The sequence below is a fragment of the Schistocerca americana genome, chromosome 1 (genome assembly GCF_021461395.2).
Source record: "Schistocerca americana isolate TAMUIC-IGC-003095 chromosome 1, iqSchAmer2.1, whole genome shotgun sequence".
In the NCBI taxonomy this organism is placed as follows: Eukaryota; Metazoa; Arthropoda; class Insecta; order Orthoptera; family Acrididae; genus Schistocerca; species Schistocerca americana.
The window spans coordinates 974,112,248-974,138,753 of NC_060119.1; the positions used below are offsets into that span (position 1 = coordinate 974,112,248).

Sequence of the window (26,506 nt, forward strand, 5' to 3'; positions counted from 1 at the left end):
GAAAACCGTAAAAGAAGAGATGTGGTGATGCAGACGAATTGAAAATTAAGTGGCTTCATAAGGTATGGGATGAGGAGTCTTTGAGCGTATTCCTTGTTTGTGAAGATGGTGTCCCAGGTCCCTTTTATCACTTGACAGAGTATGTGCAGAGTCGAACTCTTTTTCAGGAATGAAGGAACATCGAGTGTCTGCTGTTTGAAATATATCGTGTGGTTTGAGAGCGAGTTTTGTTTGGCGCGAGTGGTGTGTAATGACACCGTGCTGATTCTTAGATGGGAACTTCATTTTCTCGAGAGACGCCAAAATAATATGGAGCTGCGATTATGTCGCAATGATTCAGCAACAGGTAGAAGTTTGGGTTATTGGTGAGTAACTGTGCAGTTTTGTACTTTTACCGTTGCAACTGAATCCTAAGATAATAGACGCATCCATGGGTTGGGGATAGTTCACTGGGAATATGCTGAATGATTAGCTGCTAAATAAGCGGAGAAATCAGACGACAAAGATGTCACGGGAAAATCAACGGCTACAGCAGTAGGTTGCTGAGGGTAATGCTTGACGAAAGATTGCCTCGACAAATATCATAATGCTCAACGATGTTGCTGCGACCAGTGCACCCGCCTCTGCATAAGCAGTCCCCTGAATGTGCACAGAAGTTACTTCTATGCAAGATGAATTGTATGGTAACGATGACGGGACGGCCTATCACATTGACAATAACGAGCAACATCTCATATATAGTAAGAATAACGTCATTAGTTATATTTACTGCTTTACTCATATACACCGAGTTTCGGTGTTATAGTACACTATGTTCAGATCCATCTTTGGGTGATCGCGTTGAAGCCGAGAATCGTTGTATACTTTTTGTGAAGGTGCAAAAACATCTTATCACCACTGATGTGTACTTAAACTCCTGTTGTACCTCATCACTGTGAAGTTAAAACAAGAAAAATGCCTTGCAAGAATACACTTTAGCATATCAGGCAGATGAAACAAGATCTGAAAGTTACAACATAAAACCTGAAGAATCTTGCGGTAGACCAGGAAAAATAGAGAACGAGAACAGCCACTGGCCACTTTACATACAGAGAACTAGCTAAGGAGAACGTGTAACGTCGAGAGTCAATACGCAATAGCATTTTATTGCAGTAAGCTACTTTACAGTATGGGCTCGTAGCATTGGAGCCGATGGCGGTGGCAGTATACAGCCGCTAGTATTTTAGTGTGACTTACTCGCACCTGTCGCTAGCCTAGCTGTGGGAAGAGCAACCTGTGATAGTTCGAGTGAGAGAATATCCAACCCCTTAAGAATCTAAATAAACTCTATCAAATATTATTCAATTTTGTTAAAAGTCAATACACACCTCTCTGTTTTTAAAAGGACGATTGTGTTAAAATCTCAGCCATCTAGCCGAGATACTTTCAGATTTAGAGGCAATTACCTAAAACACCAAAATCGGCGCTTATAAGGTTGAAGTCAGTTAGGTTTAATAGCAGTTTGTCTTTTAGTATCATCTGAAATAATCACTAAAGTTCATTAAATGGCAGAACAATTTATTTAAATTTTTTATAATTAAAAAGTTCACTATTTTTCATTTTCATAACATAGAATTCAGAAAGGATTAAAACTATTTGATAACTGTTTGTTTTGTTGGGTGAATAAATGAGAGTGAGTGAGAGTGTATATGTGGGACATATTTAAAGATTCAGTAATATCTGATGTTAAACATTACGTAACTATGTTATGGGTAAGTGTGCAGCAAGCAGTTGCAATGAAAGCTGTAATTTCCCTACCTTGCTGATGACGTACGTCCAAGGGTACCTGGTTTTGATAGAAGGCAGCCAGAATAGCCATTTCAAGATTAGTTTTTTTTCGTTTAGTTTTGTTAAACATTTTATTAATATTTGCATGATGAAGTGACGTAAATGCATCTGTGAATATTGATTGGCGTAGGACAGTTTTGGCGCGAGAAACAACTCGAAGGATTGTTTTGATTGGCTGGTCATTTTGAACAACCAATTAGAGTTAAACATTTCCCGCGCTCTATCAAATAGCTGTAGGCCCAGGAAGGAACGGCAGGGAGTCAGTGGTTGGTTAGCTATTGGACGTACAGGTAATGTTGGACATGTCCAACTACATTATGAGTAAAATGAAGAAATTTCTGGTATTTCGCGTCCGGGTGGTACTGCCGTGAAAGCCGTAGCATTTACGAACAGATTGTGGAAATTTGAGCTTTGTGACGTGTTTAGTTGGAAAGATAAACTCGTGTGAATTTCTGGCCTTTGTAGAATTCCGCGTGGCATGTTTCATACTCATGTATGGAATAGTTGGCGAGCAGTTTCTTTATTAGAAATCCACTAAAAAAGACCGAATGTGAAACTCATGTATTGTAGCAGAGCATCGACTGTAGATCGCGTAATAATTCGGGGGAGACTTACGTACATTTCTGGCTGTCTTACGGGTACACTGGGTTGTAGGAATTGTGAGCTGAGGACATTGATATTAGTCGTTTAAATAAATACGGTCTGATGGCTAATTCTTTAATTTTGAATCTAAAGAAATAAAAAACATGTTGCGGAATTTTGACAGTTTTTCTGCAAGAATGAAGTAATCGCCCTCCACTCGAAAATCGGTATTAAGATGTTGCAGGACAGCTTCCTACCAGAGTCTAGGCGGACATTGCGAACGTAATTTGTGATGATTCTTTTTCAACGCTGCTTTTAACGTCGTCTGGACAGTATCTACGTATGCCGGGAATCGGGCGGGTGACCAGACGCCGTCCTGAGGCAGGGGGAACTTTTGTACTTCGCAGTACGAAGAGCGACCTAATATAACCCGCTACGCCGCAAACGGTTTTTTTAACTTACGTACAAACTTCAATATCGTGGGACAGTTTGCAGTAAGATTGACTGTTGGTAAGTGAGAGATCAGGAAAATCTAAATTCAATAACGTACTGAGTGGCATATTTAATAGGAATCCCTTTGAGGATGGCATCTGAACCTCAGTTAGTGGTGTTAGTTACTCTTCTAAGCTGTACATATATTCTTCCTCCCAATCTAAATCAGTCTACACTTCACCATCTATCACCTCCTCGCCCTCTAAGACCATTTTCTCCTCCTCCCCTCTCTCTGCCTATCTTCTACGTCTACTCCCTTTATCCATCTCCTCCTCCTCTGATCTCTGGCCATCTGCTCCTCTTTTCTTACTTTTTCTCTCCTCTCTCTCTTCCATCTACTCCTCTTTCTTTCTCTCCATCTGCTACTCCCCCTCTCTCCACCTGCCTCTCCTCCATCTATCTAACCCTTCCTCTCTCTCTGTTTCTTCCACCTCTTTCCACCTGCACGTTTCCCCTTTGTCCATCTCCTCATCCCTCTCATCCAACTCCTCCTCGCCTCTGTCTTTGTCCATCTCCACCTACCCCCTTCTCTCTCCATGTCATCACTCCTACCCCAATAAGAGGTTGCTGGTTCTTACCCCAACAGTATTTCTACCCCGATACTTTGCAGTATGTGTGTCAAGTTTGGTTGAAATTATTCCAGGTGTTTAGAAGGAGCTTTCTACCGGTCCCTTTGCCCGCCTGCTCACGTGTCATTTATATTACACGTATGTTTAATATGTTTCACACATGTTGACATAAAAGTCTTCTAAATATTGTAACACGCCATACCATAAGTAACTGTACTGTCGAAACCAACGTTGCGATCACAGTTATAGTGGACCTCCTGTACGTCTAATGGTGTGCTTTATCTTTATGGAGTCACTTATATTTTGTCATTGCTGCTCACTGACCATAACTCTAAAACATCGTTGTTATGATTGGTCTCTTGAGGCAGAAGGAGTAGAAATTTTATTGCAATAGGTTGCTACGATGGGGAGACGGGAATCTGCAGTTGTCGGATGCTTCTTGCATTGGCTGCTATGATTGTTGGTCAATCGGGGAATGAGGTGTGGCCTCCATTTTTCCTCCTGCGGGACGCAGGCCGAGCGGTGGCAGTTACTCGCCGGTAGCGCTCGCTTCGTTGGTGTGGCCTGTTGGACTCTCGAGGGCTGGCAGCCAGGATGGGCAAGCCTGAATCCATCCTCTGTGTGCGTATTAGTAGGGGGTTTTGTTATCTGCGTGGATATGTTATCTTGCGTTGTGTCAGACCTGGCATCTTGGCCAGCACTCAGGTTTCGTTAAATTTGACGTCCTTGCCACAATCTTGCCAGTGCTCCACCATTTCAGGTTTTCTGTGTTCTCCTAGGTGAATGTAGCGCTCGTGTTCCCGTATGCGCATTGCTATAGTTCTCCACATTGAAATTCTACCTTTTACATATAAGCGGAGTGTAAAGTTTCTGTCCGGTCATTGGTGGAGCCTAGCACATCCTGGATTTAGCGACTGGTGTTGCATGCATGCTGGTCACCAAGCCGGTGAAGGTGTTTACTAATCCGGTCAGTGACACAGAGGGCAAGCGCGCTGCCGCCTGCAGGTAGTAAACTTATTGCCTATCTCGCCTTTTTTGTTTGTTGCCATGGCTGTTTGGACTGATTTATAGTTCTAGGCATTGCCCACGAACGTTGTAGGAGGCAGCCTTTTGACCTCATGTATTATGTTTTGCACATCACTTAGGCACTGCTCACGGACAGCCAAAGAACGGATAACTTAGTTCTTGTGAGCTGGGTCGTGGTTGGATTAGGCATGCAAATACATGTACATACGTACAGGCTTCCTATATACTCTGTGTCCTAGTTTGCCTTCCCTTCTCCTTCATTCTTCCAAGTTCAATAACGGAACTGTACCATTCTTCTCTACCTCTAGCGTGAATGTATCCTCCCGTTTATTTTATTCTAATATTTACGAAAGGTGTCTAGCTCCGTCTCACCATGAGAGCATACAGCGAACATATCGTCCACGTATATAAACCAGTGTCCTGGGCGTAAAGGGGCGTTGCCTCAAAGGCCTCCGTGAGTCTATCCGCCGCTAACACGGATAAGGCAGACCGACTGGTAAAACGTCTGTATGCTCATAGTATTTTCCTTACCATATGAAGTATATTGAAGTCAAAAATAGCTCAACGACGTCGTTTATATCAGACGGGATGTGCTCTTGTAGGATACAGTTTCGTCTACTTCACGTTTGTGAATAATGACTATACGTCAAAGCTGACCATGATATCCATGGGTACGTCGAGACCTTCACATAAAGATTACATCTTGCCAACTATAAGTATTAATTTTTAGGCTAGATATTTCGGCAAATTACACGAGGGGCGGAGAGTTTCAGTTTCATAAATTCAGTATTTCTTGTGGGACATCGTGGAATGTTCCAGCTTTAGCCCGTATAACTTCACGATGCTCCGATAGGTGGTGGCACTATACGTAGCCATCCAAATGGCGAATTTAACGGAGGTGCGTACCAATCAGAGAGCTGAATTGAGTTCCTTTGGTAGAAAATCAGAGCATCGCAGATATTCAATGGCGCTTGCAGAACGTCTGCGGAGACCTGGCAGTGAACGAAAACACAATGAATCGCTGGGTAAGGCGTCTCTTATCACCGCAACAAGGTAGCGCAAACCTTTTCGATTTCCCGCGTGCCAACCGGCCGCACACAGCTACGACCTGCATTCAAGAAACTTGCGGACGCTCTCATTCGATGAAATGTATTCTCAATTGGGTGTATGGACAACTGTCAGCTGTATAATGGAATGGCGGCAGTGAAAATTTGTGGCGTACCGGGACACCAAGCCGAATTCCCCGCTATCACGAGCTGTCGCCTAAACGTTAAGCTGTCCAAGCACGACTCACGGCCATACCCAGAGTTCCATATGTTGTCGTCAACCACGTGTATGCATCGTATTTCTGAGCAATCCAGGCTCGGCAATATCTCAGTGTCATCCGAGGTGATCGACGAATCACAATCAAACGCCTTCATGCTTAGCTGGATATCTCTATTGGTAGTGCTGACGCCTTAGTCCACCAGTGGGGCACAGATAGTCTGTGTCCATTGCGTTCTTCGCCGCCTAACGGAAGACCATGAGACAAACGAAGTATCATCTGTGCAGAATTACTTCTGCTTTTCGAGGCTGATCGAGAGTATTTTTGTCGAATATCGTCACAGGCATGGATTCATCACATCGCACCTGGAACGAAACGATAATACATTGAGTGGAGGCACACCACCTCCTCTCCAAAGAAAGTTCAAATCCCCACTCTCAGCGAGTAAAGTCATGGCAACGGTCTACCAGGATACTGACGTGGCTATTCTGTTTAATGTCCCCCCTTATGGTTGAAGGATCAACTTTGAAGTGTATTGTGTTACTCTCAAGAAATTGAAGAAACGGCTTAAGCGTGTTCGTCGTCGCAAAAGTGCACATGCCGTAAACTTTTTCCATGACACCACAAGGCCTCACTCATGCCTGCGCACCAGAAAGGAGCTCACAAAGTGTAATTGGACTGTTCTTCCTCATCCGTTCTACAACCCTGATCTCACAGCTTCCGATCTCCATCAGTTTGGACCAATGAAGGATGCACTTCACGGGAAGCAGTTCGCGGATGATGGAGTGGTTATTCATGCAGCAAATAGTTGGCCCAACATTGACCAGTTGGTGGTACCATGCTTTTACCATGCAAACAGGCTCTCCCAGTAAGGTGGCGCAAGGCCACGCTAATTTTCTTCAAAAACTGTGGTCTGATGCCAAAAGAGTGGGGAGTAATATATTGTACTGGAATCCCGAATAAAATCAACCTGCTTTCAGAAACCACTCTCCTATGTAGAAGAGTTGATCCTGTTCGCTATTGATATTAAAGGATAATTTTCTTTATGTACCTTTGGCAATACGTAAACTCTTGGTGCAACAATTATACTGGGAAAGAAGCCCTTCGCTGTGTCAGCTACAATTCTGGAGTCCTTGATTACGATATGCCTCTTTCTAATAATCTTGGCCCTGGAATGTGTCCTTAGATCATTGTAGATAGGATCATCTAATAATCTCTCCATCCTGACTTCTTACTGCACGGTGTCCAAGAAGACGGTGGTACTGCCTTTCTGTTCTTGTGATGTCACAATATCGTTGTTCCTCTTGAGTCCTTTGATACGTGCCGCATCCTGACGGCTAAAGTTGTGCTTCGGTGGTTTGGTGCGTAGTAAAATTAGAACGGTATCTTGCTTAAATTTCGTAAGTTCCCTCGCCGATGAGCGCCGGAGTGCTGCTTTCAGAGACTCGATGATTTCTCCTTTAGGGTCCACTCCGGTGTGACAGCCGAGTTTCGTCCCTTAGCCACTACTTCTGTGGCAGCGCAGGACTATGACGCGGAACTTTCACATCAAATGACTCTGTCAGCGGAGGCCTACACAGTTGTAATTCACACATATTTGTACACGTAGTTCAACTGTATCTGTAGCGAATTTTTCGCTGCAGTTTCGTTTTCTCACATCTCAGTGATAATGACCTCATACATTCTGAACCACGTGTCATATACTGATATAACATTGTACCGTACGTACACGTACATTCATCGTCTGCGACAAGTGTTGAAAATAAAATTACTAGGAAAGAAGTAATAATTTAAAAGGTCATGCCTGATGCGATAGTTTTACTGCACGGACGGTGGAAATGTAGGAGGCCATAGTTATTTTGTCCTTTCAACAGTTTGTGGAGGTTGTCAGCGAGAAAAAGGTTGTTGCCACTCACTAAGTGCTCTCATTCCCAAATACTGTATGAATAAAATATGTACAAGCGCGATTTATGGGCTACACTTCTTCCTTCACCTCCATCCCCACATCACTGATAGGGAGGTGGTTCTTACCTCCACATAGAATTTTTTCAAACAGTATGTGATATGTGTACCATGTTTGGTTGAAATCTGTCCAGTGGTTTAGGAGGAAATATGGACCATAGACGCAGAAAATTTTATAATCCGCATAGATTTAATGAGAAACTTGCAACTAGTTCTATTACTGTTTTGCAATGTAATGGGCAACCTTGAGCAAAATGCGCGCCTCAGACTAAATAGAATGAAGGGAATTCTTTAGAATCCTTCTACGATTCTGTAAAAAAGAGTATGGGATATGACGCTCCTTCAGAGAAGACCGCCTTTTCGTCAGACCGGCAGGAAACAGGCCCCACAATGGTATATTCTATTACAGAGAAGCTTTCCGATGAAGCCAATTTGTTGGTAATCTGTAGACACAAAGAGGTTCACAGAATTGTGTATTGCGCTTCCCCTGCCACATTGATTTCGAGGTCGGATGTTAAATTCAATTTTCTACTCTCGAGATAAAAAGCCAACAAAATTGGAATCGACGTCGGCGCAAAGAGTGATTGAAGTTCGAGTCAGTGTATTTCGATTCTCGCAGTGTGTCCGGACGTGAGCTAGGGGCCGTTGTACTCACACAACTTTTTCTACATGTAGTAAACAAATACAAACCACCTGGAACCTCGCTTTATGTCTCTTGAGAAGGGCAATGGTAACAAGCTAAAGTTAGCAAATGAAAGAAGTATAAGTCACTGTCATGGTGGCTGTGTTGCGAAGTTATGATTATCTTCATTAAATAAAGGTTAGCTGACACCGAGAAGTTACAGGTATGAAAACAAATGAAGATGGATTAACATGGTGTACATGAAGGGGAAAAAGTGTAAAAGGAAACGAAGACGCTATTTGCTTTCTGGCACACTCATTTCAAGCCATTCAGTACAAAGTGCCCTCAATATGCAAAGTAAACTTTTAATATTGAATTAAGGATGAGTCCATCTTATTGCAAGTACACAGAGTACTGTTTTAACACTTAAACACGTTTCATCACAGTTGTGGCATCCTCGTTGGGTGTTTCTTTGGTTTTCCCGAAGTACATATCTGCAGACCATGTTTAAGTTAGGAAATACGATAAATCAGATTTTGTTGTTACTTAAATCGCGCACCGTCGGAAGAAAATCACAACACCAGAAAATAATGTAGAGTAATAAACTTTTGGAATACATTTCTCTAGGTAACATATTTAAGTGATTAACATTCATATTCAAGTGATAATCATTACAAGATCTCGGATTACCTTACGCGTGGGATAAGCCATTGAAAATGGAAATGCTGACACGTTAATAACCAGTGTAATCGTCAGAATATTGAATGCAAGAATCCAAACGTGCATGCATTGTGCTGTACAGGTGTCGGATGCCAGTTTGTGGGATGGAGATCAATGCCTGTTACACTTGCTCAGTCAATACAGAGACGATTAATACTGGTTATGGATGACGCTAGCGCTGTCAGACGATGTCCCATACATGCGCGATTGGAGACCGTTCTGGTGATCGAGCAGGCCAAGGCAACATGTCGACACTCTGTAGAGCATGTTGGGTTACAACTGTTTATGGATGAGCGTTATCCCGTTGGAAAACACCCCTTGGAATGCTACACTACTGGCCATTAAAATTGCTACACCATGAAGATGACGTGCTACAGACGCGAAATATAACCGACAGGAAGAAGATGCTGTGATATGCAAATGATTAGTTTTTCAGAGCATTCGCACAAGGTTGGTGCCGGTGGCGACACCTACAACGTGCTGACATGAGGAAAGTGTCCAACCGATTTCTCATACACAAACAGCAGTTGACCGGCGTTGCATGGTAAAACGTTGTTGTGATGTCTCATATAAGGAGCAGAAATGCGTACCACCACGTTTCCGACTTTGATAAAGATCGGATTGTAGCCTATCGCGATTGCGGTTTGTCGTATCGCGACATTGCTGCTCGCGTTGGTCGAGATCCAATGACTGTTATCAGAATATGGAATCGGTGGGTCCAGGAGGGTAATACGGAACTCCGTGCTGGATCCCAACGGCCTCGTATCATTAGCAGTCGAGATGACAGGCATCTTAGCCGCATGACTGTAAAGCATCGTGCAGCCTCGTCTCGATCCCTGAGTCAACAGATGTGGACGTATGCAAAACAACAACCATCTTGCAGGAACAGTTCGACGACGTTTGCAGCAGCACGGACTATCAGCTCGGAGACCATGACTGCGGTTACCCTTGACGCTGCATCACAGACAGGAGCGCCTGCGATGGTGTACCCAACGACGAACCTGGGTGCACGAATGGCAAAACGTCATTTTTTTCGGATGAATCCAGGTTCTGTTTACAGCATCAAGATCGTCGCAATCCGTGTTTGGTGTCATCGCGGTGAACGCACATTGGAAGCGCGTATTCGTCATCGCCATACTGGCGTACCACCCAGCGTGATGGTACGGGGTGCCATTGGTTACACGTCTCGGTCACCTCCTGTTCGCATTGACGGCACTTTGAACAGTGGACGTTACATTTCAGATGTGTTTCGAACCGTTGCTCTACCCGTCATTCGATCCCTGCAAAACCCTACATTTCAGCAGCATAATGCACGACCGCATGTTGCAGGTCCTGTACTGGCCTATCTCGATACAGAAAATGTTCGAATGCTGCCCTGGCCAGCACATTCTCCAGATCTCTCACCAACTGAAAACGTTTGGTCAATGGTGGCCGAGTAACTACCTCGTCACAATACGCCAGTCACTACTCTTGATGAACTGTTGTATCGTGTTGAAGCTGCATGGGCAGCTGTACCTGTACACGCCATCCAAGCTCTGTTTGACTCAATGCCCAGGCGTATCAAGGCCGTTATTATGGCCAGAGGTGGTTGTTCTGGGTACTGATTTCTGATTATCTATGCACCCAAATTGCGTGAAAATGTAATCACATCTCAGTTCTAATATAATACATTTGTCCAATGAATACCTGTTTATCGCCTGCATTTCTTCTTGGTGTAGCAATTTTAATGGCCAGTAGTGTATTTATGAATGGCAGCACAACAGGTCGAATCACCAGACGGACGTCCAAATCAGCAGTAATGATTCAAGGGGTAACCATGAGAGTGCTTCTCTGTCATATGAATCCCCCAGCCCGTAACTGCAGGTGTAGGTCCAGTGTGTCTAACTCTAAACTGGTCTCTTTCTAACCAACACACGACCATTGCTGGCACCGAGGTAGAACCAGCTTTCATCAGAAAATACAACGGACTTCTGCACTGCTTTCCAATGAGCTCTCGCTTGACACCTCTGATGTCGCAAGTGGCGGTGGCTTGGGGTCGGTGGAATGAACGCTACAGGGCGTCTGGTTCGGAGCTGTCCTTGAAGTAGCCGATTTGCAACAGTTCGTTGTGTCAGTCTGGTGCCAACTGCTGCTGAAACTGCTGTGCCAGGGCCACACGCCGAACACGATGGTCTTCCCCTCGGTAGAGCCACGTGGTCTTCCGGCTCCCGGTCTTCTAGCGACTGTCAGCGATCGTGTACAGTGGCTGCATTCCTACAAATTTTTTTGTAGTACGTCATAAGGTACATCCAGCTTCTCGTAGCCCTATTACATTACCTCGTTGAAACTCAGTGAGGCGCTGATAATGCGTCTTTGCTTTTTAATGGCATTGTTGACTAATATCGACTCACCACGTCCGATGTTAAAGGTAACTAACGCATACGACCATTACAGTGTGTATTTAAAGCAAACGTGGTTTGCTATGAGTGCCACTCCTAGGCGACTGGCGCCAAATTTAAATTGTAGAAACACGGCTATGAACTTCAGTTTATGTCGCACAACTCCTTCTTTGTGTTGTGATTTTTTACCATCAGTGTATATGTACTTTACATTTTATTTTATGTTGTGTACGTCCCGTGACTGCCGGAATCAGCCAAAAGTCTAAATTAACACACTGTGGCAACTGCGATCATGAAGGAAATTAGGTAATGATCTGCACTGAATGTTTGTTTATAAAGAAATCTTCAGAATGTATGTCCTGCTAAAATTCGTAGCAGGAAGCTCAAACCTTTTGCAGTCAATGCATTTAAAATTTAAGCTGTTGGTGCATAAGATAATAATAACCCGGTTTTAGTGCCCGAAAACACTGCCATTCATATGATATACGTCCCATAGATGAACAAAAGGGCGAGCTGAGTCCTTGTAGTTAATAGTAGCGAAAAAACTTTTCACAGCACAACGGAACAATAAACAGGTGAGGTTAATCTAGATATATTGAACCAATTATCTTTACGACTGACATAATACTGGTGAATCACTCGTGCATGCAGATAAACTTGCAGACCTCATTCTCTAATAAGTAACAAACCTAAAATGACTTATTTAAGCCGGCCGGTGTGGCCGAGAGGTTCTAGGCAGTTCAGTCTGGAACCGCGCGACCGCTGCGTTCGCAGGTTCGAATCCCGCCTCGGGCATGGATGTATGTGATGTCCTTAGGTTAGTTAGGTTTAAGTAGTTCTAGGGGACTGACAACCTCAGATGTTAAGTCCCGTAGTGCTCAGAGCCATTTGAACCATTTGACTCATTTAAAGGCAGAGTCTCGATGTTTCACGGCTGTAAAACACGTATCCTGAAGATCTACTACAATCGACTCCTACCTTCTTTGCTGGAAATTTCATTTGAAATTACAGAGAACCGTCTCTGTAGAAAGTAACTTACGGTCTCTCCTAGTTAAATTTACTACATTAGAATATATTTCTTTCATGAACAAGGTGTAAGTGAGCGCATGTGAAGATACGGCGATACAATACAAAAGGAAACGCTGTTGTGAAAATAAACTTTCCAACTGCATGTGACGTCAGTAGCATCCAGCGCAAATAGCGTCCTCTATATTCCCTCCGTTGTATTATTACAGATGACACGTGCATGCGCACATTTGCACTGTGAAAGCACAACGTGCAAAGTGCCTGATAGTCATATCAAAGCATAGCACATACTTTCTAGTCGCGCACTTATCCGTTGCCTTCTACAGATGCCGTACCGCAGAAGCAGCGCCAAGAACATAGTAATGGGTTTCTTGATATGAGGATGTAAAAAACCGCCTAGTGAGTGGGTTAAAGCTGTCAAAACTGCAGAATGAAAATTCAAATTACGTACTGGGATGATAGTGGATTTTAATACACGACGTAGCATACAAAACCACAAACTGTTAACAAAAGATATAATCAATTGACGTCTGTAACGCCACACGTAACAGTTCAGTTTCGAACAGTGAGGACGTACATAAATGCCTTCTACATCTACATCTACATCCATACTCTGCAAACCTCTGTGAATGCATGGCAGAGGGGACATCCCGCTGTACTGTTTATTAGGGATTTTTCCCGTTCAAACATTGAAGTAAAGAGCGCTGGATGTCTGATTATTTAAATTTTTCTCTGGGTGCTGTAACTGGTCTGATCTCGTCCCCACGATGCTTATGACAGCGATATGTGCGGGTTGCAGTATATTCTTTGAGTCGTCATTCAAGGCTGGTTCCTGAAATTTTGCTAGAAAGCTTTCCCAAGATAGTTTACATCAATGTTTAAGAGTCGACCAGTTCAGTCCTTTCAACATCTTTGTGGTGCTCTCTCGAAGATCAGACAAACCTGCCCTTCTCTGTATATGTTCAGAATCCCCTGTTGTCCTGTCTGGAAATTCGGAAATTTGTCGTAAGCTCCTATGGGACCAAACTGCTGAGGTCAACGGTCCATTAGCTTACACACTACGTAATCTAACTTAAACTAACGTACGCCAAAGGTAACACATACACCCATGCCCGAGGGAGGACTCGAACCTCCGACGTGGGTAGCCGCGCGAACCGTGCAAGGCGCCGCGACCGCGCGGCTACCCCGCGCGGCCTTCCTGTCTGGTACGGGTACCACACACTTCAGAAATATTTTAGGCCTGATGGCATGATTTAGTTGTACGCAAACTTCTTAGCGGACTGACTGCGTTTCCCTAATATTCAACCGATAATCCGAAGTACACTACCCGCTTTACTCATGTCTGGGCCAGTGTGATTAAAATTAAAGACATTATCAGGTAAAAACAAGATTTTTTCATACAAAAAGGAACTTATGATAAGTACAAGTAGATACGAATCCAATTGGGCATTAACAAACTACAATGATTTCATACAATAGATAATAGGCTGTTCAACAGGGACGCCACCAGCATGATGGCGGAGATATCGTAGTTGATGTCATGCCTGGAAATACTAGGCACACCAGACTGCAACCATCAGACGGCGAACAGTATTTTATTGGTATTATAATAAAGGGAAAAGTGTAGAAAAGAATTATCATGTGACAGAATAATGGAATGGAAAAGGAAAGCGGAAAACTCATCACCAGGGAAATAAATTCCTATTGATTCCATCCAAACGGCGTAGACATCAGTGAGTTCTCGCCACTAGGATTCGTGTGACATCAGAAAAAGAACCATCGCGAGAGAGTGAGTGAAACCTCAAGCGCGTTTGAAACACAGGTCGAAACTATTCAAGATCTAACACAATACCGCTTCTATCGCCTTCCAAGGTGTGCATTGCTTCTGCGGATTAGGACGGCTGCGCTGTCGATGGTCGGCGAGTTGCGGCTGGTGCATGACGTGGAAACGTGTCTCAGCAAAGCGAGATCGTCGCCTCCGTCATTGTCGAACCCAAACACTGGAAATATTCCGAGTCCGGTGGGTATGAAATGAAATTTGAAGGCCGGAATCACAGGGAACACTGGTTCGAGTGTCATCAAAAGCACACAAACCGGAGGCAACTTCCATAAAGACCGAAACAATAGTATCACTAAGTTTTAACAGCAACTCAAATCGCATGATCACTCTACACCCATTGAAGCCAGACTGATACCATGTTGCCACTCCAAGAAAAAGCCGACTTAGGCTGTCGTCTCAAATCCCCAAAACACGTAGGTAACAGAATTTTTTGCAGTAATTTTACAAGTAAGGTTGTCAAACAGCCAACGGGATGTAGAAAACTGTTTAGTCACGTTGACAAGAGTTTTTGTAATGTGCATTAACAGGTGCCCAAAATGGGAAATAATATACACGTCTGTGAGGTAGACAGGACAGACAGTAAAATCAAAAATTACCAAAATGTATAGATGCAAATAACAGAAAAAATTTTAAAAAAAGGAAAGCGTTGTACGCATCTGTAAAGCAACCAGGAGGGATCCTTATCCCACTAGTTTGTACAATCATGTAAAGCAGAAAGCTTTAAATGTCGATGTCTGTGGACAACAGATAACAATCACATAAGAGAAGATTAGTTAAAAGAGAATTTTAATTTTACATAAATGGCTCTCTCACTAATAAGCGTAATCAGGGAAGACAAGTACACGTTTCTGAGGCGGACTGAAGACGTTAGCAACCACCTTTACCGGCAACCAAATCCCAGGCAACCGAAGGGTCTTGTACGTAAATCAGTCAACCGCAGTAATGATTCAATTTCCTCCATCCTTCCAGATAGTTGCTCGGCATATTCTAAATCACGCTCACGTAGTACAAATGGCAGGCAATATGTGGACTCCAACTACGGTAGAAACATGAGGACATACAAATGAATCATTGCCAACGTTTTCTAATCCATGTCAGTGTCGTACAGCAACCGTTCGTAACAATAAGAAAGTACAAAGTTTTGGTTGCACAACTTGACTTTTTTATTGTCTTATTCTCCAATGAAGCGTTTGGCCTCATACAAGACATCTTTAGATTGTCTGGCAAAATATAGTGTTGGGCCTATATGAGGCCACGCATACGAACGTCGCAGCAGGAAACAAGCGAGGTCAGAATCTGAAACCACATTGAAACATGCATCCATGTAGGCTTGATCCCGTTTTAGTGTATGTGGACGGCACCGTATATCTGACACGGACACCGCACAGTGTTGTTTCGAATTTTGACCACTGCTCTTTCGTGCTGGGACATTTATGTATACGGCAGCCTGTGTGCTTTCCACCATGTTTTGCCAGCCAGTCTGAAGATGCCTTGTAAAACGTTAAACACTGGAAGACGGGCAAAATAAAAAATCCTGTTTTGCACCCAAGACTGTTTGTTCTTTCACATGAGTCACTTGGCTCCCTAACACCAAAAATAAGTACATATGTGTACAAAAGACACATAATACAGAAAATGGCAGGAACTTAAATTTTAATTTTATAACACATACGTCTTCTGAAACTTGTACCATCTTATAATAAAATAATTATTTGATGTACGCAGGTTCTTATCGCCAGGGTGATCATCCGCATCAAGGCATCGGACAAGTACGGCAAGTAGTAAGACGACCTGAATTAGTTTACTGTCAAATAAGAGATGACAGAAGAGCTTGCACAAAGATGGCGGCTGGCGGCGCGGAACTGTCTCGCGAATCATGACGAACACTTAAAGCCTATAAGAAATAGTTCGCACCGTCGTTCCTGTATCAGCCCGAAGTGAATCATGGATGGTGTGTGTGGCGACGTCCACCAGCCAAGATAGCAAAAACACTCCAGTTGTCCATCTTAAATCACGCATCATGTCCTTGACACTCTCTCCTCTACTTCACGACAAAACAGAACGAGCTGCTCTTCTTTGAACTTATTCAATTTACTGTGTGAGTCCCATCTGTTGCGGATTCCACACAACACAGCAATACCCCAGAACATCGCGACAAGCATGGTGTACATTTCTTGATAGACGTGTTATCTTTTGTGAATCCATATGCTCTTTCCATTTTGGTATCATTTCATTTATAACCGTATTTTCTAACCTATTTTGTTGAAATATCTCTTCCGTATACTCCACGTTTTTGACCTTTTCTCTTTGACCACTGTGTGTTTGTGAAACATATAATGCATTTTTTATGTTTGTAAAAATCTCATTGACTTTGGAGAGTTTCTTAAACCTGCTGGATGGATAATTCAAGAGACTGACATTAATTTCAGAATCGTCTGGAAATGTCAGGCAGTTTTCTTAAATATCGATTGTTTCTTACCGGCTTTGTTTGAGTTACGATATTCTTTCTGATTTTCTTTCCAAATTCTTGTTAATTTTCTAACACATAGTTTTCTTCTGTACGTAGTTGAAGAGGACTGAACATAAGGCACCACCATGCATTTCTCCTGCGTTTATTTTAGAGGGCTTAGCTATTCCGTCCAAGAACTTTAGTTTTAAACATTTGTCTCTGAGAGTTTCCTGAGCGAAATTTACCAAATTCTCTGATTAAATTATCTAGAATTTTCACATCAACAGAATCAACTGCGTGAAAATCCTTCCTGAAATTCAACAGCGTACATGTGAAAATGAATATCTTCACTGAGACGCAACTCCCAATTATTTAAGCAACAAATAGTTAAGATCCATCACTGCAAACACTACAGTATAGGCCAACTGAGAAGGAACAATGATCAATGCACAGAAACAGTAATTAAAGTTTCATTAAGTGAATTGGTAGCTACAAACTGTGAAACAGGATGAGTTTACGATTTAATAAAACGTGTCTCCCACTTCTTCAACAAACTCTTTCCATAGACGTCCTAGTACAGGACGATATTAATTTACCTCAAAATATATTGCACCAACCGCTTCATTTCATTGCCGCGGAAAGACATTGGAAGAGAAGAATGTAATTACGTGCGGGTGCTCGCGGTTTCTCGACGCGCGAAGGCGTCCGTGCTCTTCCTTTCCCGTAATGAAATTCCTCACAAAACGTAGAACGGCCTTAGCGCGGATGAAAGAAATATTGTTTTCATAACGGCTAGTACTGCACAGCACCGCCGGAGACGAGCAGGTAAAATCTATCGGATGCAAGGGGCGCCACTTGAGAGTCGTATATTCGAGATGTAGGTTTTGGCAGAAGTGGCAGAATTGCCAGCGGAGCGTACTACTTTGTGATACGTCAGGAGTAGGTATTCCTCTACTGCTTGAATTCGAACTACGGAGGTACAAGGCAGTTATTAAGTTCGTACGAAAATATGTAGTGTATCGGAGTAGATTAGTGACTGGATTCAGACCTTTCTACGAAACAGAACTCAATACGTTCTTAACGAGACGGAAGTGAGGGGTGCAAAAATAATTTCTAGTCCTTTAAGAGAGTGTTATAAAGTCATATATACATATCTAATGACGCTACAGAGCCTCGAAGTTATAGGAGCCAGTGCTTGTACGAGTATACTTATGTACATGCGGGGTCACTTCGTGACGATATTACAAACTTTCAGTGATGCATGAACAGGGTAAATGTACCAACCTGAGGCAAGGGGAACTAGTCCAGAAAAGAACGAGTGTACAGTTATAAACGCCGGCCGAAGTGGCCGTGCGGTTAAAGGCGCTGCAGTCTGGAACCGCAAGACCGCTACGGTCGCAGGTTCGAATCCTACCTCGGGCATGGATGTTTGTGATGTCCTTAGGTTAGTTAGGTTTAAGTAGTTCTAAGTTCTAGGGGACTAATGACCTCAGCAGTTGAGTCCCATAGTGCTCAGAGCCATTTTTTGAGTTATAAACGAAAATAGTTCTGAAAAACCTGACAGTGGAATGCATGTAGCAGTAGTGTTGTCGCTATGGCTGTAGAGCAGACAACTTTCAGAGGTGGTATTACGCAGCAGAACAATAAAAATGTCTGATAAACAAAGGCTAAAATGCGTTCCTTAAGATTTATGGACACTTGTTCAGTGGAGGAGATGTGTTTCATAGCAGTGAAGATGAACAGGGAAGTCCTCAGAAGGCAAGACAATCGATAAACATCAATCATTTCTTAGACAAGTTGCACGAAATATGTATAGACTGCTTACGTAAACCTTTCCCAATGAATCTGTCTAATAGCGACAACCGTGTCAAAATCCCTACGTACACTACATACTTAAAGAGAAACGTTTTGGGGAGTTTTAATTTATAATCTTCCGAGATGATTATAAAATATTGTCATTCCATCACTACGCAGCTGGTACTACTTCGGCCTTCATGACACGAAAATCAGTTGCGGCAGTGATGTATTGACACTATCGATACCTATGTTGCAGGAAAGTCTTTGGAGACCAATCCACGCATGCGGTACTGTTGTTGACCCAGAGAGGTTGTTTAGCAGTGTGATGACATCCGTTGCCTGAAGCGCCGGCAGAAGTCCTTGTGTGCACGAACACTTGTCTGCTGAGCGTGGGGCAAAGACAGCTTGTTACGAGCACGTCAAAGGAGCCGCGCTACCTCCTGGAGGATGGCTAATAACAGCCTTCATTATTCTTGCACATGTTTCGAGAGGCTTTCAGTCGACTTTTAACTGGTGAAAGTGGGTCAACGGCGAGTTTTTGGACGATGTGAAATTACTATCGCTGTAGACTTTTCGCAAGTCGATTAATATCAAGCACATGGGGTATATTGCGAAATTGCTACACGTTTATATTTGTGTGAATTATTACACCAAGTGAAAATCGGAATTTTGACGCCGTATGACCGCGAAATTTCGATTAGTTGTTTTTCGCAGGTACCGCACTTGTATATTAACAAGTAAAATGGCCAACTGATAGGCAATTCAAAGCGTGTTCGGGTCCATAGGGACGTTCCTGCTTCGCACATTGTTTCGCCGTCGCCTCACGCACACATTCTGCATGTGATTTCTCAGTCTTTTGCTCTCATCGTTAATGTATGAGTATGTGAATCTTGTACAGACATCAAAAAAAAATATTGCATCACCTCTGTTCCGAACGTTTCTGAACCTCTACAGAAAATTGGAATAGAGATCAACATCAACATTATTTCCAACCTTTTTAATGCTCATGAAAACTACACATTGCATGTTGAACCCAAGTCGGCAGCTCGTGGTCGTGAGGTAGCGTTCTCGCTTCCCGCGCCCGGGTTCCCGGGTTCGATTCCCGGCGGGGTCAGAGATTTTCTCTGCCTCGTGATGACTGGGTGTTCTGTGATGTCCTTAAGTTAGTTAGGTTTAAGTAGTTGTAAGTTCTAGGGGACTGATGACCATACATGTTAAGTCCCATAGCGCTCAGAGCCATTTTGTTGTACCCCATATAGCGAGACTCAGAAGTGGTGGTCCAGATTGCTGTACACATCGGTACCTCTAATACGCAGTAACACGTCCTCTTGCATTGATGCATGCCTGTATTCGTTGTGGCATACAATCCACTAGTTCATCAAGGCACTGTTGGTCCGGATTGTCCCACTCCTCAACGGCGATTTGGCGTAGATCCCTCAGAGTGGTTGGTGGGACACTTCGTTCATAAATAGCCGTTCTCAATCAGTCCCAGCCATTTTCGATAGGGTTCATGCCTTGAGAACATGATGGCCACTGTAGTCAATTCAAATACAATTATATTAGTCACTGCTGTAACAAAACAGGTGCACAATGGCTCCAATGCAGTTTTCTGTTACACTCTGATGTCAGCAAAAATATAATTACGAATACCACTCCACAGCAGGACGTGCCTCCGCATCTTCTTTAACTCCTGCAGTCGTAAGCTCAGAAGTTAGCTACCAAGTAGCAAAGCCTGAGAAAATAGTGAAAGGTAGGCCGCAGGCAGTCAGTGGCAGCTGAACATGCTCATCAAGGGAACCTGCGTGGATCGAAAATTGTGATTTTTTTTCTTGTGCTGTTGTCTTGAGTATCCATGAGAGACTGATCTGGTATGGCTGCCAGTAGTTTAAACTTTTCGCCGTCCTGCCTTAGCAGCACACACACACACACACACACACACACACACACACACAAACACACACACACACACACACACACACACATATGTATACTTATTTGGGAGGCAGCATTATGCTGAGCTACGCTATGGTGATGCAACACAGCACTAATTTGCTACTGCTGTTTTGTCGTATACCAGATGGCTAAATGGTGTGTTGCATCGCCAAAGCAAAGCTCAGCAAGGTGCTGCCTCCAAAACTGCCGACACACGCGCCCCCTGGAGCGATTTCGCGTGATCAGTTGTTTGGGCAGGACCTCACACAGGTCGCGAAACAAAATTTTTTTACTGTATAATATATTGTCGTCATCAATTAATGGAATTAAAGGAATGATTACGCTTCAATTGCACTACGTAGCGAACTTTTAATGAACAAGTTCAGTTGGCATCAACGAGAAGTCGTTGCGCAGTTTAAGATCACAAGAAAGTTGGGTTCATCTTTAGAAGTCGGGGATCACTTGACCATTAAAATGGGTGGAAGAGCCGTTCTTCAAGTTGTCAGGATGGCATTCTTCTCTCCACCCAGGCATTCGTGTAGCGGCGCAGATGGATGTCGTCTGATAAATCAAGAGGACAACAGTGTCATTAGTGCACAATAGTTGTGCTGGCGCAGACGTTGGCCAGGGTCAGATAATGTTCCTGGGGAGTGATGGCGGCGGAGCTAATGGCCCAGTCTCCAAAGGTGTGATCCGCTCATGGCGTTAGCGTGCGGTGACAAGGCTGTGTTCAGCTGTCAGCACTCTGGTAGCGAGGAAACATTGAGTCAAGCCTGTGGCCAAGGGAGGTTGCTGCTGTTGCGGTCTTCAGGGTATGTGATCTGCATTGGCTGGCTCTGGTGCATTGGTCCATGATGGACACACCAGAGCATGCTCAGTTGAACCACGGAGTCCAGTGTGCTTTGCAATGTCTTGCTGCCTTAATGTGTGTCCACACAGGGCCGCAGGCAGCAGAAGTGTCTGTCCGCAAAGGCAGAGGATTAGTAGCCAAGTGGTGCAGGTGAGCACTGTGGATCGGCAAGGAGTTGGCGTGCGTTTGTAGGAAAGCAGCCGTCAGGAGCCCTCCGGTTGAGAGTCGCTGACTTAGCAGCATCCATGCTCAAACATGACTAGCTGACTCGCAACTTAGTGAAGACAGGGTCTAGCAGCGACCGCTAGGTGACCAATTTCCGGACGGTGAATGGCATAGACCCCTGTCGTAGCTGGAGGCCGGTGGTAACTAGCAGTGCTTGATTAAACTGGGCAGTATTTCTGGGGGCTTGGCCCGTTTCTGTTTTGAAAGGGCATCGTTTCCTCTCCCTTAAGTTACAGCAGAACCAAGAGAGGAAGTGAGACATAAAAAGGTCAGCCAAACACATACAGTATCTCTGGGGAATTAACTTAAAGGAGCAGCAAGTGTAACGGAAAAAGCATACAGAAAATATTAGATTCATAATTCTTAGACATGAAGACATGTGAACTCTGGAGTGCCAAACTTTCCTGGGGAGTTGACTGACATAGGTGAGCTTGTGTTACATTTCAGAAATGTCCTTAAAGTATTAGGGGCAAAGTACTAAGCGACACTCCATAACTGTGCTCATTTTGCCGGTTGCTCGTCACCAAGCGAGAATATAGGCGATCAGCGGGTTTGATTAGCGCCGGTGAAGGAAAACCTTGCAACCGACAAGCGGCTTGTAGAAAATGATGCCGCTGGACTCGAATGCATTCTTGATACATATTTAATTATTGCGCACTTTTGTAGAAAGAAAACTTCATTGCTTTACACGAATGAAATGATTTGAGATTGTAAATCAATTAGTCTATAGCCCCTGCGTAGCTGTAAAGTCTGTTTATCGGCCATCTGTTTACGGTATTCAGAGTACTACATTTGGTTACGGCAGAAGGTTTTGTTATACGAGGGCTGTTGGTTTTTCAACCTCTGATAAGTCATTAATAAAAGGCAAGTGTATACTAAAATTGTTTTACCACTAAAAGTTATGTACACTTGTGTTTACTTTTTGACGTAATGACCGTATCCATTTAGATCTTTATCTTACCTGTGGAGAAGCTTTCCATCGAACTCTTCATAATACGTTGCTGCCAATGAACCGTGACCGCAGGTGACACTTGTATTCGATATGGCATAGCAGAAAGAAAATGACTGTCACACGAATTTATGCACAAACATTACCAAACAAACCAGAAATATTTAAGCAAATCATCAACAATATGAAATTGTTGCCGCGTTTTGGGAGCAAAAAATTGTGTGGCTTGTGCAGTTTGTGCAACCGGGGACAACGATTACCGCAGCCGTTTACAGTGAAACTTCGCGATGTATGCGGTGACCTGTTCAAAACAAAAGAAGATACGCTCTCACTTCTGGAACTGTTCGGCTCCATGACAACGCCCGTCCTGTCAGCGCTGGTGGAACCGAACGGCTCTTTCATCAATTTAGGTGGGACGTTTTCTGCGATAATCCATGCAGTTCCGACCTAGCGCCGAGTGACTTCTATCTTTTACTTGAACTGAAGAAGTGGCTATGATAGAAGAGTAAAGAGAACGACAAGAGTCAGTCAGTTCATTGGCAGGGACATTTTATTAACAGAGCGTTGGGAAGAATGTCCAAGGGACGACATGTGACTTACTCGTTACGGTTGGTATGTCGAATAGTGGGGTCTGACCAAAGGTGTTCTTAAATTTTGGTAATAAAATGCATTTTATGCACACTTGTCCTTTACTTATGACCTATCGGAGGTCGAAATAAAATCAACCCTCGCATATTTCGTATGATTAATTGTGAAACGTTATAAAGTTGATGCAAAGGATTTTCTATAGATGATCATAGAAATAAATGTTTGAAGTTATTTAAAGTGTGTTAAAGAAAAATTCGAAGTTTATTATTGAGAATCCCTATAGGTCTGATTTTACGTAAAATGACAGGACTGAAATGAATTTAACCAAAGGTAGAAAGTGATTAGTCTAAGTCATAAGTGTTTATATATTCATTTTTAAGAAAATATAGGCAAAATCTGTTTATAGATTATAATATTAATAATATTTTTAAAAACCCAAACTGAGTAATAACAGATGGTTGTCACATATGTGATTTGTAAAATATCTTTGCATCGACAACATCATAGGGTCGGTATACAATTCCATAATTACAAAAAACTCAACAAGACGAAAAGAATATTTTTAATCACGGGAAGCTACCTGTATCCATTAGCTTACTTCTACGAGAGCCTTAGAAGAACAATTAATGATAATATATATGTGTAATCAAAATATCCACGGGTGTACTGCCGGTCTACAGTGTCCAAGGGACACAATACTTCGGCGATCATACATGTCGCCATCATCAGGTGAACTGACGGAATGAGCTCCTGTGAACGTGCCGGTACGGAGATCCGTACGCTATGGCTGCTCAGGGGGAACTGGGTTCGGTCGCGGCGGCGGCCGATTTAAATACCCTCCGCCCGCGGCGCACTCCCTCCTCCGTCCGCGCCCCGCGCCACGGTCACGCGGTGGAACAGATTGCGACGGCGTCTGAGATGACCCCGGTGTGATGGCTCTGTCCGCCGTAGTCGTTACAACTATACGTTTGCTCGATTTACTCTTGATTAACCCAATCGCTGGTTCCAAAGCCTTGCTAAGATTATAGCCACACTCACGGTTCATAAGGTCGTCATTGGTGCGAATTTCGATGGCCTCTCTAAGAACGCTGTCCCAGTATCTCGACGTCTGTACCAGAATCCTCGTGCGTTCATACTCCATAGCGTGATTTTCCGACAGTGTTCAGCGACGGCCGACTTGCTCGGATACATCAGTCGAGTGTGCCTCTGGTGTTCACGGCATCGATCCTCGACGGTACGCATCGTCTGACCAATATACGAGTTGCCACATTGACACGGAATCTGGTACACGCCGGCCTTCCTCAAAACGAGGTCTCTTTGGCGCTCCCCTCCAGTGCACGAGTTTTATTCGGAGGAAAAAACACAGTTCCGACCCGGTGTTTCTTCAAAATGCGAGCGATTTTCCCCGAGAGTGCGCCTGTATATGGAATAAACGCAGTGCCTACCTCCTCCCTCGTGATTTCATCCATCTCCACAGGTTGTGCTGTAGTGGTTGGGCGGAGAGCACGTTGAATCTGCCACTCTGAGTACCCATTTTTTCGAAGTACAGTTCTCAGATGTTCCAATTCCTGGGGTAGACTCTGTGCGTCAGAGATAGTGCGCGGCCTATGTACTAGAGCTTTAAGTACCCCATTCCTCTGTGAAGGGTGATGGCAGCTGTCTGCGTGCAAATACAGATCGGTGTGCGTTGTCTTCCGATACTCCCCATGACCTAGGGTGCCGTCAGCCCTTCTCTTGACGAAGACGTGAAGGAAAGTTAATTTACCCTCCGTTTCAGTCTCCATAGTGAATTTGATGTTGGGTGTATGGAGTTTAGATGTGTAAGGAAGTCAAGGAGTTTATCCATACCATGTGGCCAGATGACGAACGTGTCGTCCACGTAACGGAAAAAGCAAACAGGTTTCCATTCGGATGACGACAGGGCTTCCTCCTCGAAGTTCTCCATGTACAAATTCACTACCACCGGTGAGAGTGGGCTACCATGGCGACACCCTCCGTTTGTTCGTAGTATTCTCCATTAAAAAGAAAATACGTGGAACAACGGCTGGACAACGGCCGTGTACACCGTGAAGCCTGCGGGGCGTGACCTGTGCGGGGTCACACTCCGCCCTGCTGACGCTTATCACCGTGTCACTCAGGAGGCGTCTGAGCGTGGTGTACCATTCTATACACACGCTTCCGCACCTGACAAGGTCTTGAAGATTGTAATACGCGACCTCCCGTTCAAGATGGAAGCCGATCACCTGCATCGTGAACTCGCTGACCTGGGCTTCTACATTCGGGCAGTCGTGAAGATAAAGTCGCCGAAATCACGCGATGAAATGCCGCTCTTCCTGGTCGTCTGCTCCGACACCGTGGAGAACAGCAAGCTCTACCAATTGACGCGGGTTGCCGACGTTCCGAAGATCTTCGCTCCAAGAGAGGCCCAGTGCAGTGCTTTCGCTGCCAGGGGATAAATCACGTCGCGCGCCACTGCTCTATGCCGGACAGATGTGTTAAATGCGCCGGCGCCCACGCAGGACGTGCGTGCGCCGTCCGCCCACCGAGAAGCCGACATGTGCCGTCTGTGGCGGTGCACACGTGGCCAGTTATCGTGGGTGTGAGGTGTGGAAGCGTGCCATCGCTCGCCAACGTGGCCAAACACCAGCGCCACGTCCGAAAAAGCCAGCAACGAGACGGCCCGGCGTCCCTTTCGTGGCGGCAGCATCAGGGGCGCCCTCCGCCGTCCCGACAGCGTCTGCCGCTCCTGCTCCCGCAGCATCCGAGGGCATGCCGACACCTGAGGCCCTGCGCCTCCCCCACAGCTGCTCGTGGCGGAACCGGGAGCTGCCTTTCCCGGGACGTCGGCCGGACTGCGCCCCGCCAACCGCCGGCGCGGGGGCCAACGCCACGTGGGTACCCAGCACTCGGCACCGTCAGTCGAGCAGCCCCAGGTGGACTCTCACGGCGAAGGAGCCACGCCTCCCCCTTCCAGTGACGGGGCCGCGCCTGCTGCCTCCACCGCTGACCTGGATAACCTCGTTGCGCAGCTCACTACCCTAGTGACTAGTGCCACGAAGTTCTACATCTACATTTACATTTATACTCCGCAAGCTACCCAACGGTGTGTGGCGGAGGGCACTTTACGTGCCACTGTCATTACCTCCGTCTTCTGCTCCAGTCGCGTATGGTTTGCGGGAAGAACGACTGCCGGAAAGCCTCCGTGCGCGCTCGAATCTCTCTAATTTTACATTCTCCTCGGGAGGTATAAGTAGGGGGGAAGCAATATATTCGATACCTCGTCCAGAAACGCACCCTCTCGAAACCTGGCGAGCAAGCTTCATCGCGATGCAGAGCGCCTCTCTTGCAGAGTCTGCCACTTGAGTTTGCTAAACATCTCCGTAACGCTATCACGGTTACCAAATAACC

At 44.6% G+C, this 26,506-nt stretch overlaps 1 protein-coding gene across 1 annotated transcript in view; it reads left to right on the plus strand.

The window, feature by feature from the left end:
- LOC124595672 (SH3 domain-containing protein C23A1.17-like) overlaps positions 1-26,140 on the plus strand; it is a 126,651-nt gene extending 100,511 nt beyond the window's left edge. The window contains exon 3 of the mRNA XM_047134527.1: positions 25,618-26,140. Within this exon, the coding sequence (XP_046990483.1) occupies positions 25,618-26,140 (523 nt within the window). The remainder of the gene's footprint in view (positions 1-25,617) is intronic.
- Positions 26,141-26,506: the final 366 nt, after the last annotated feature.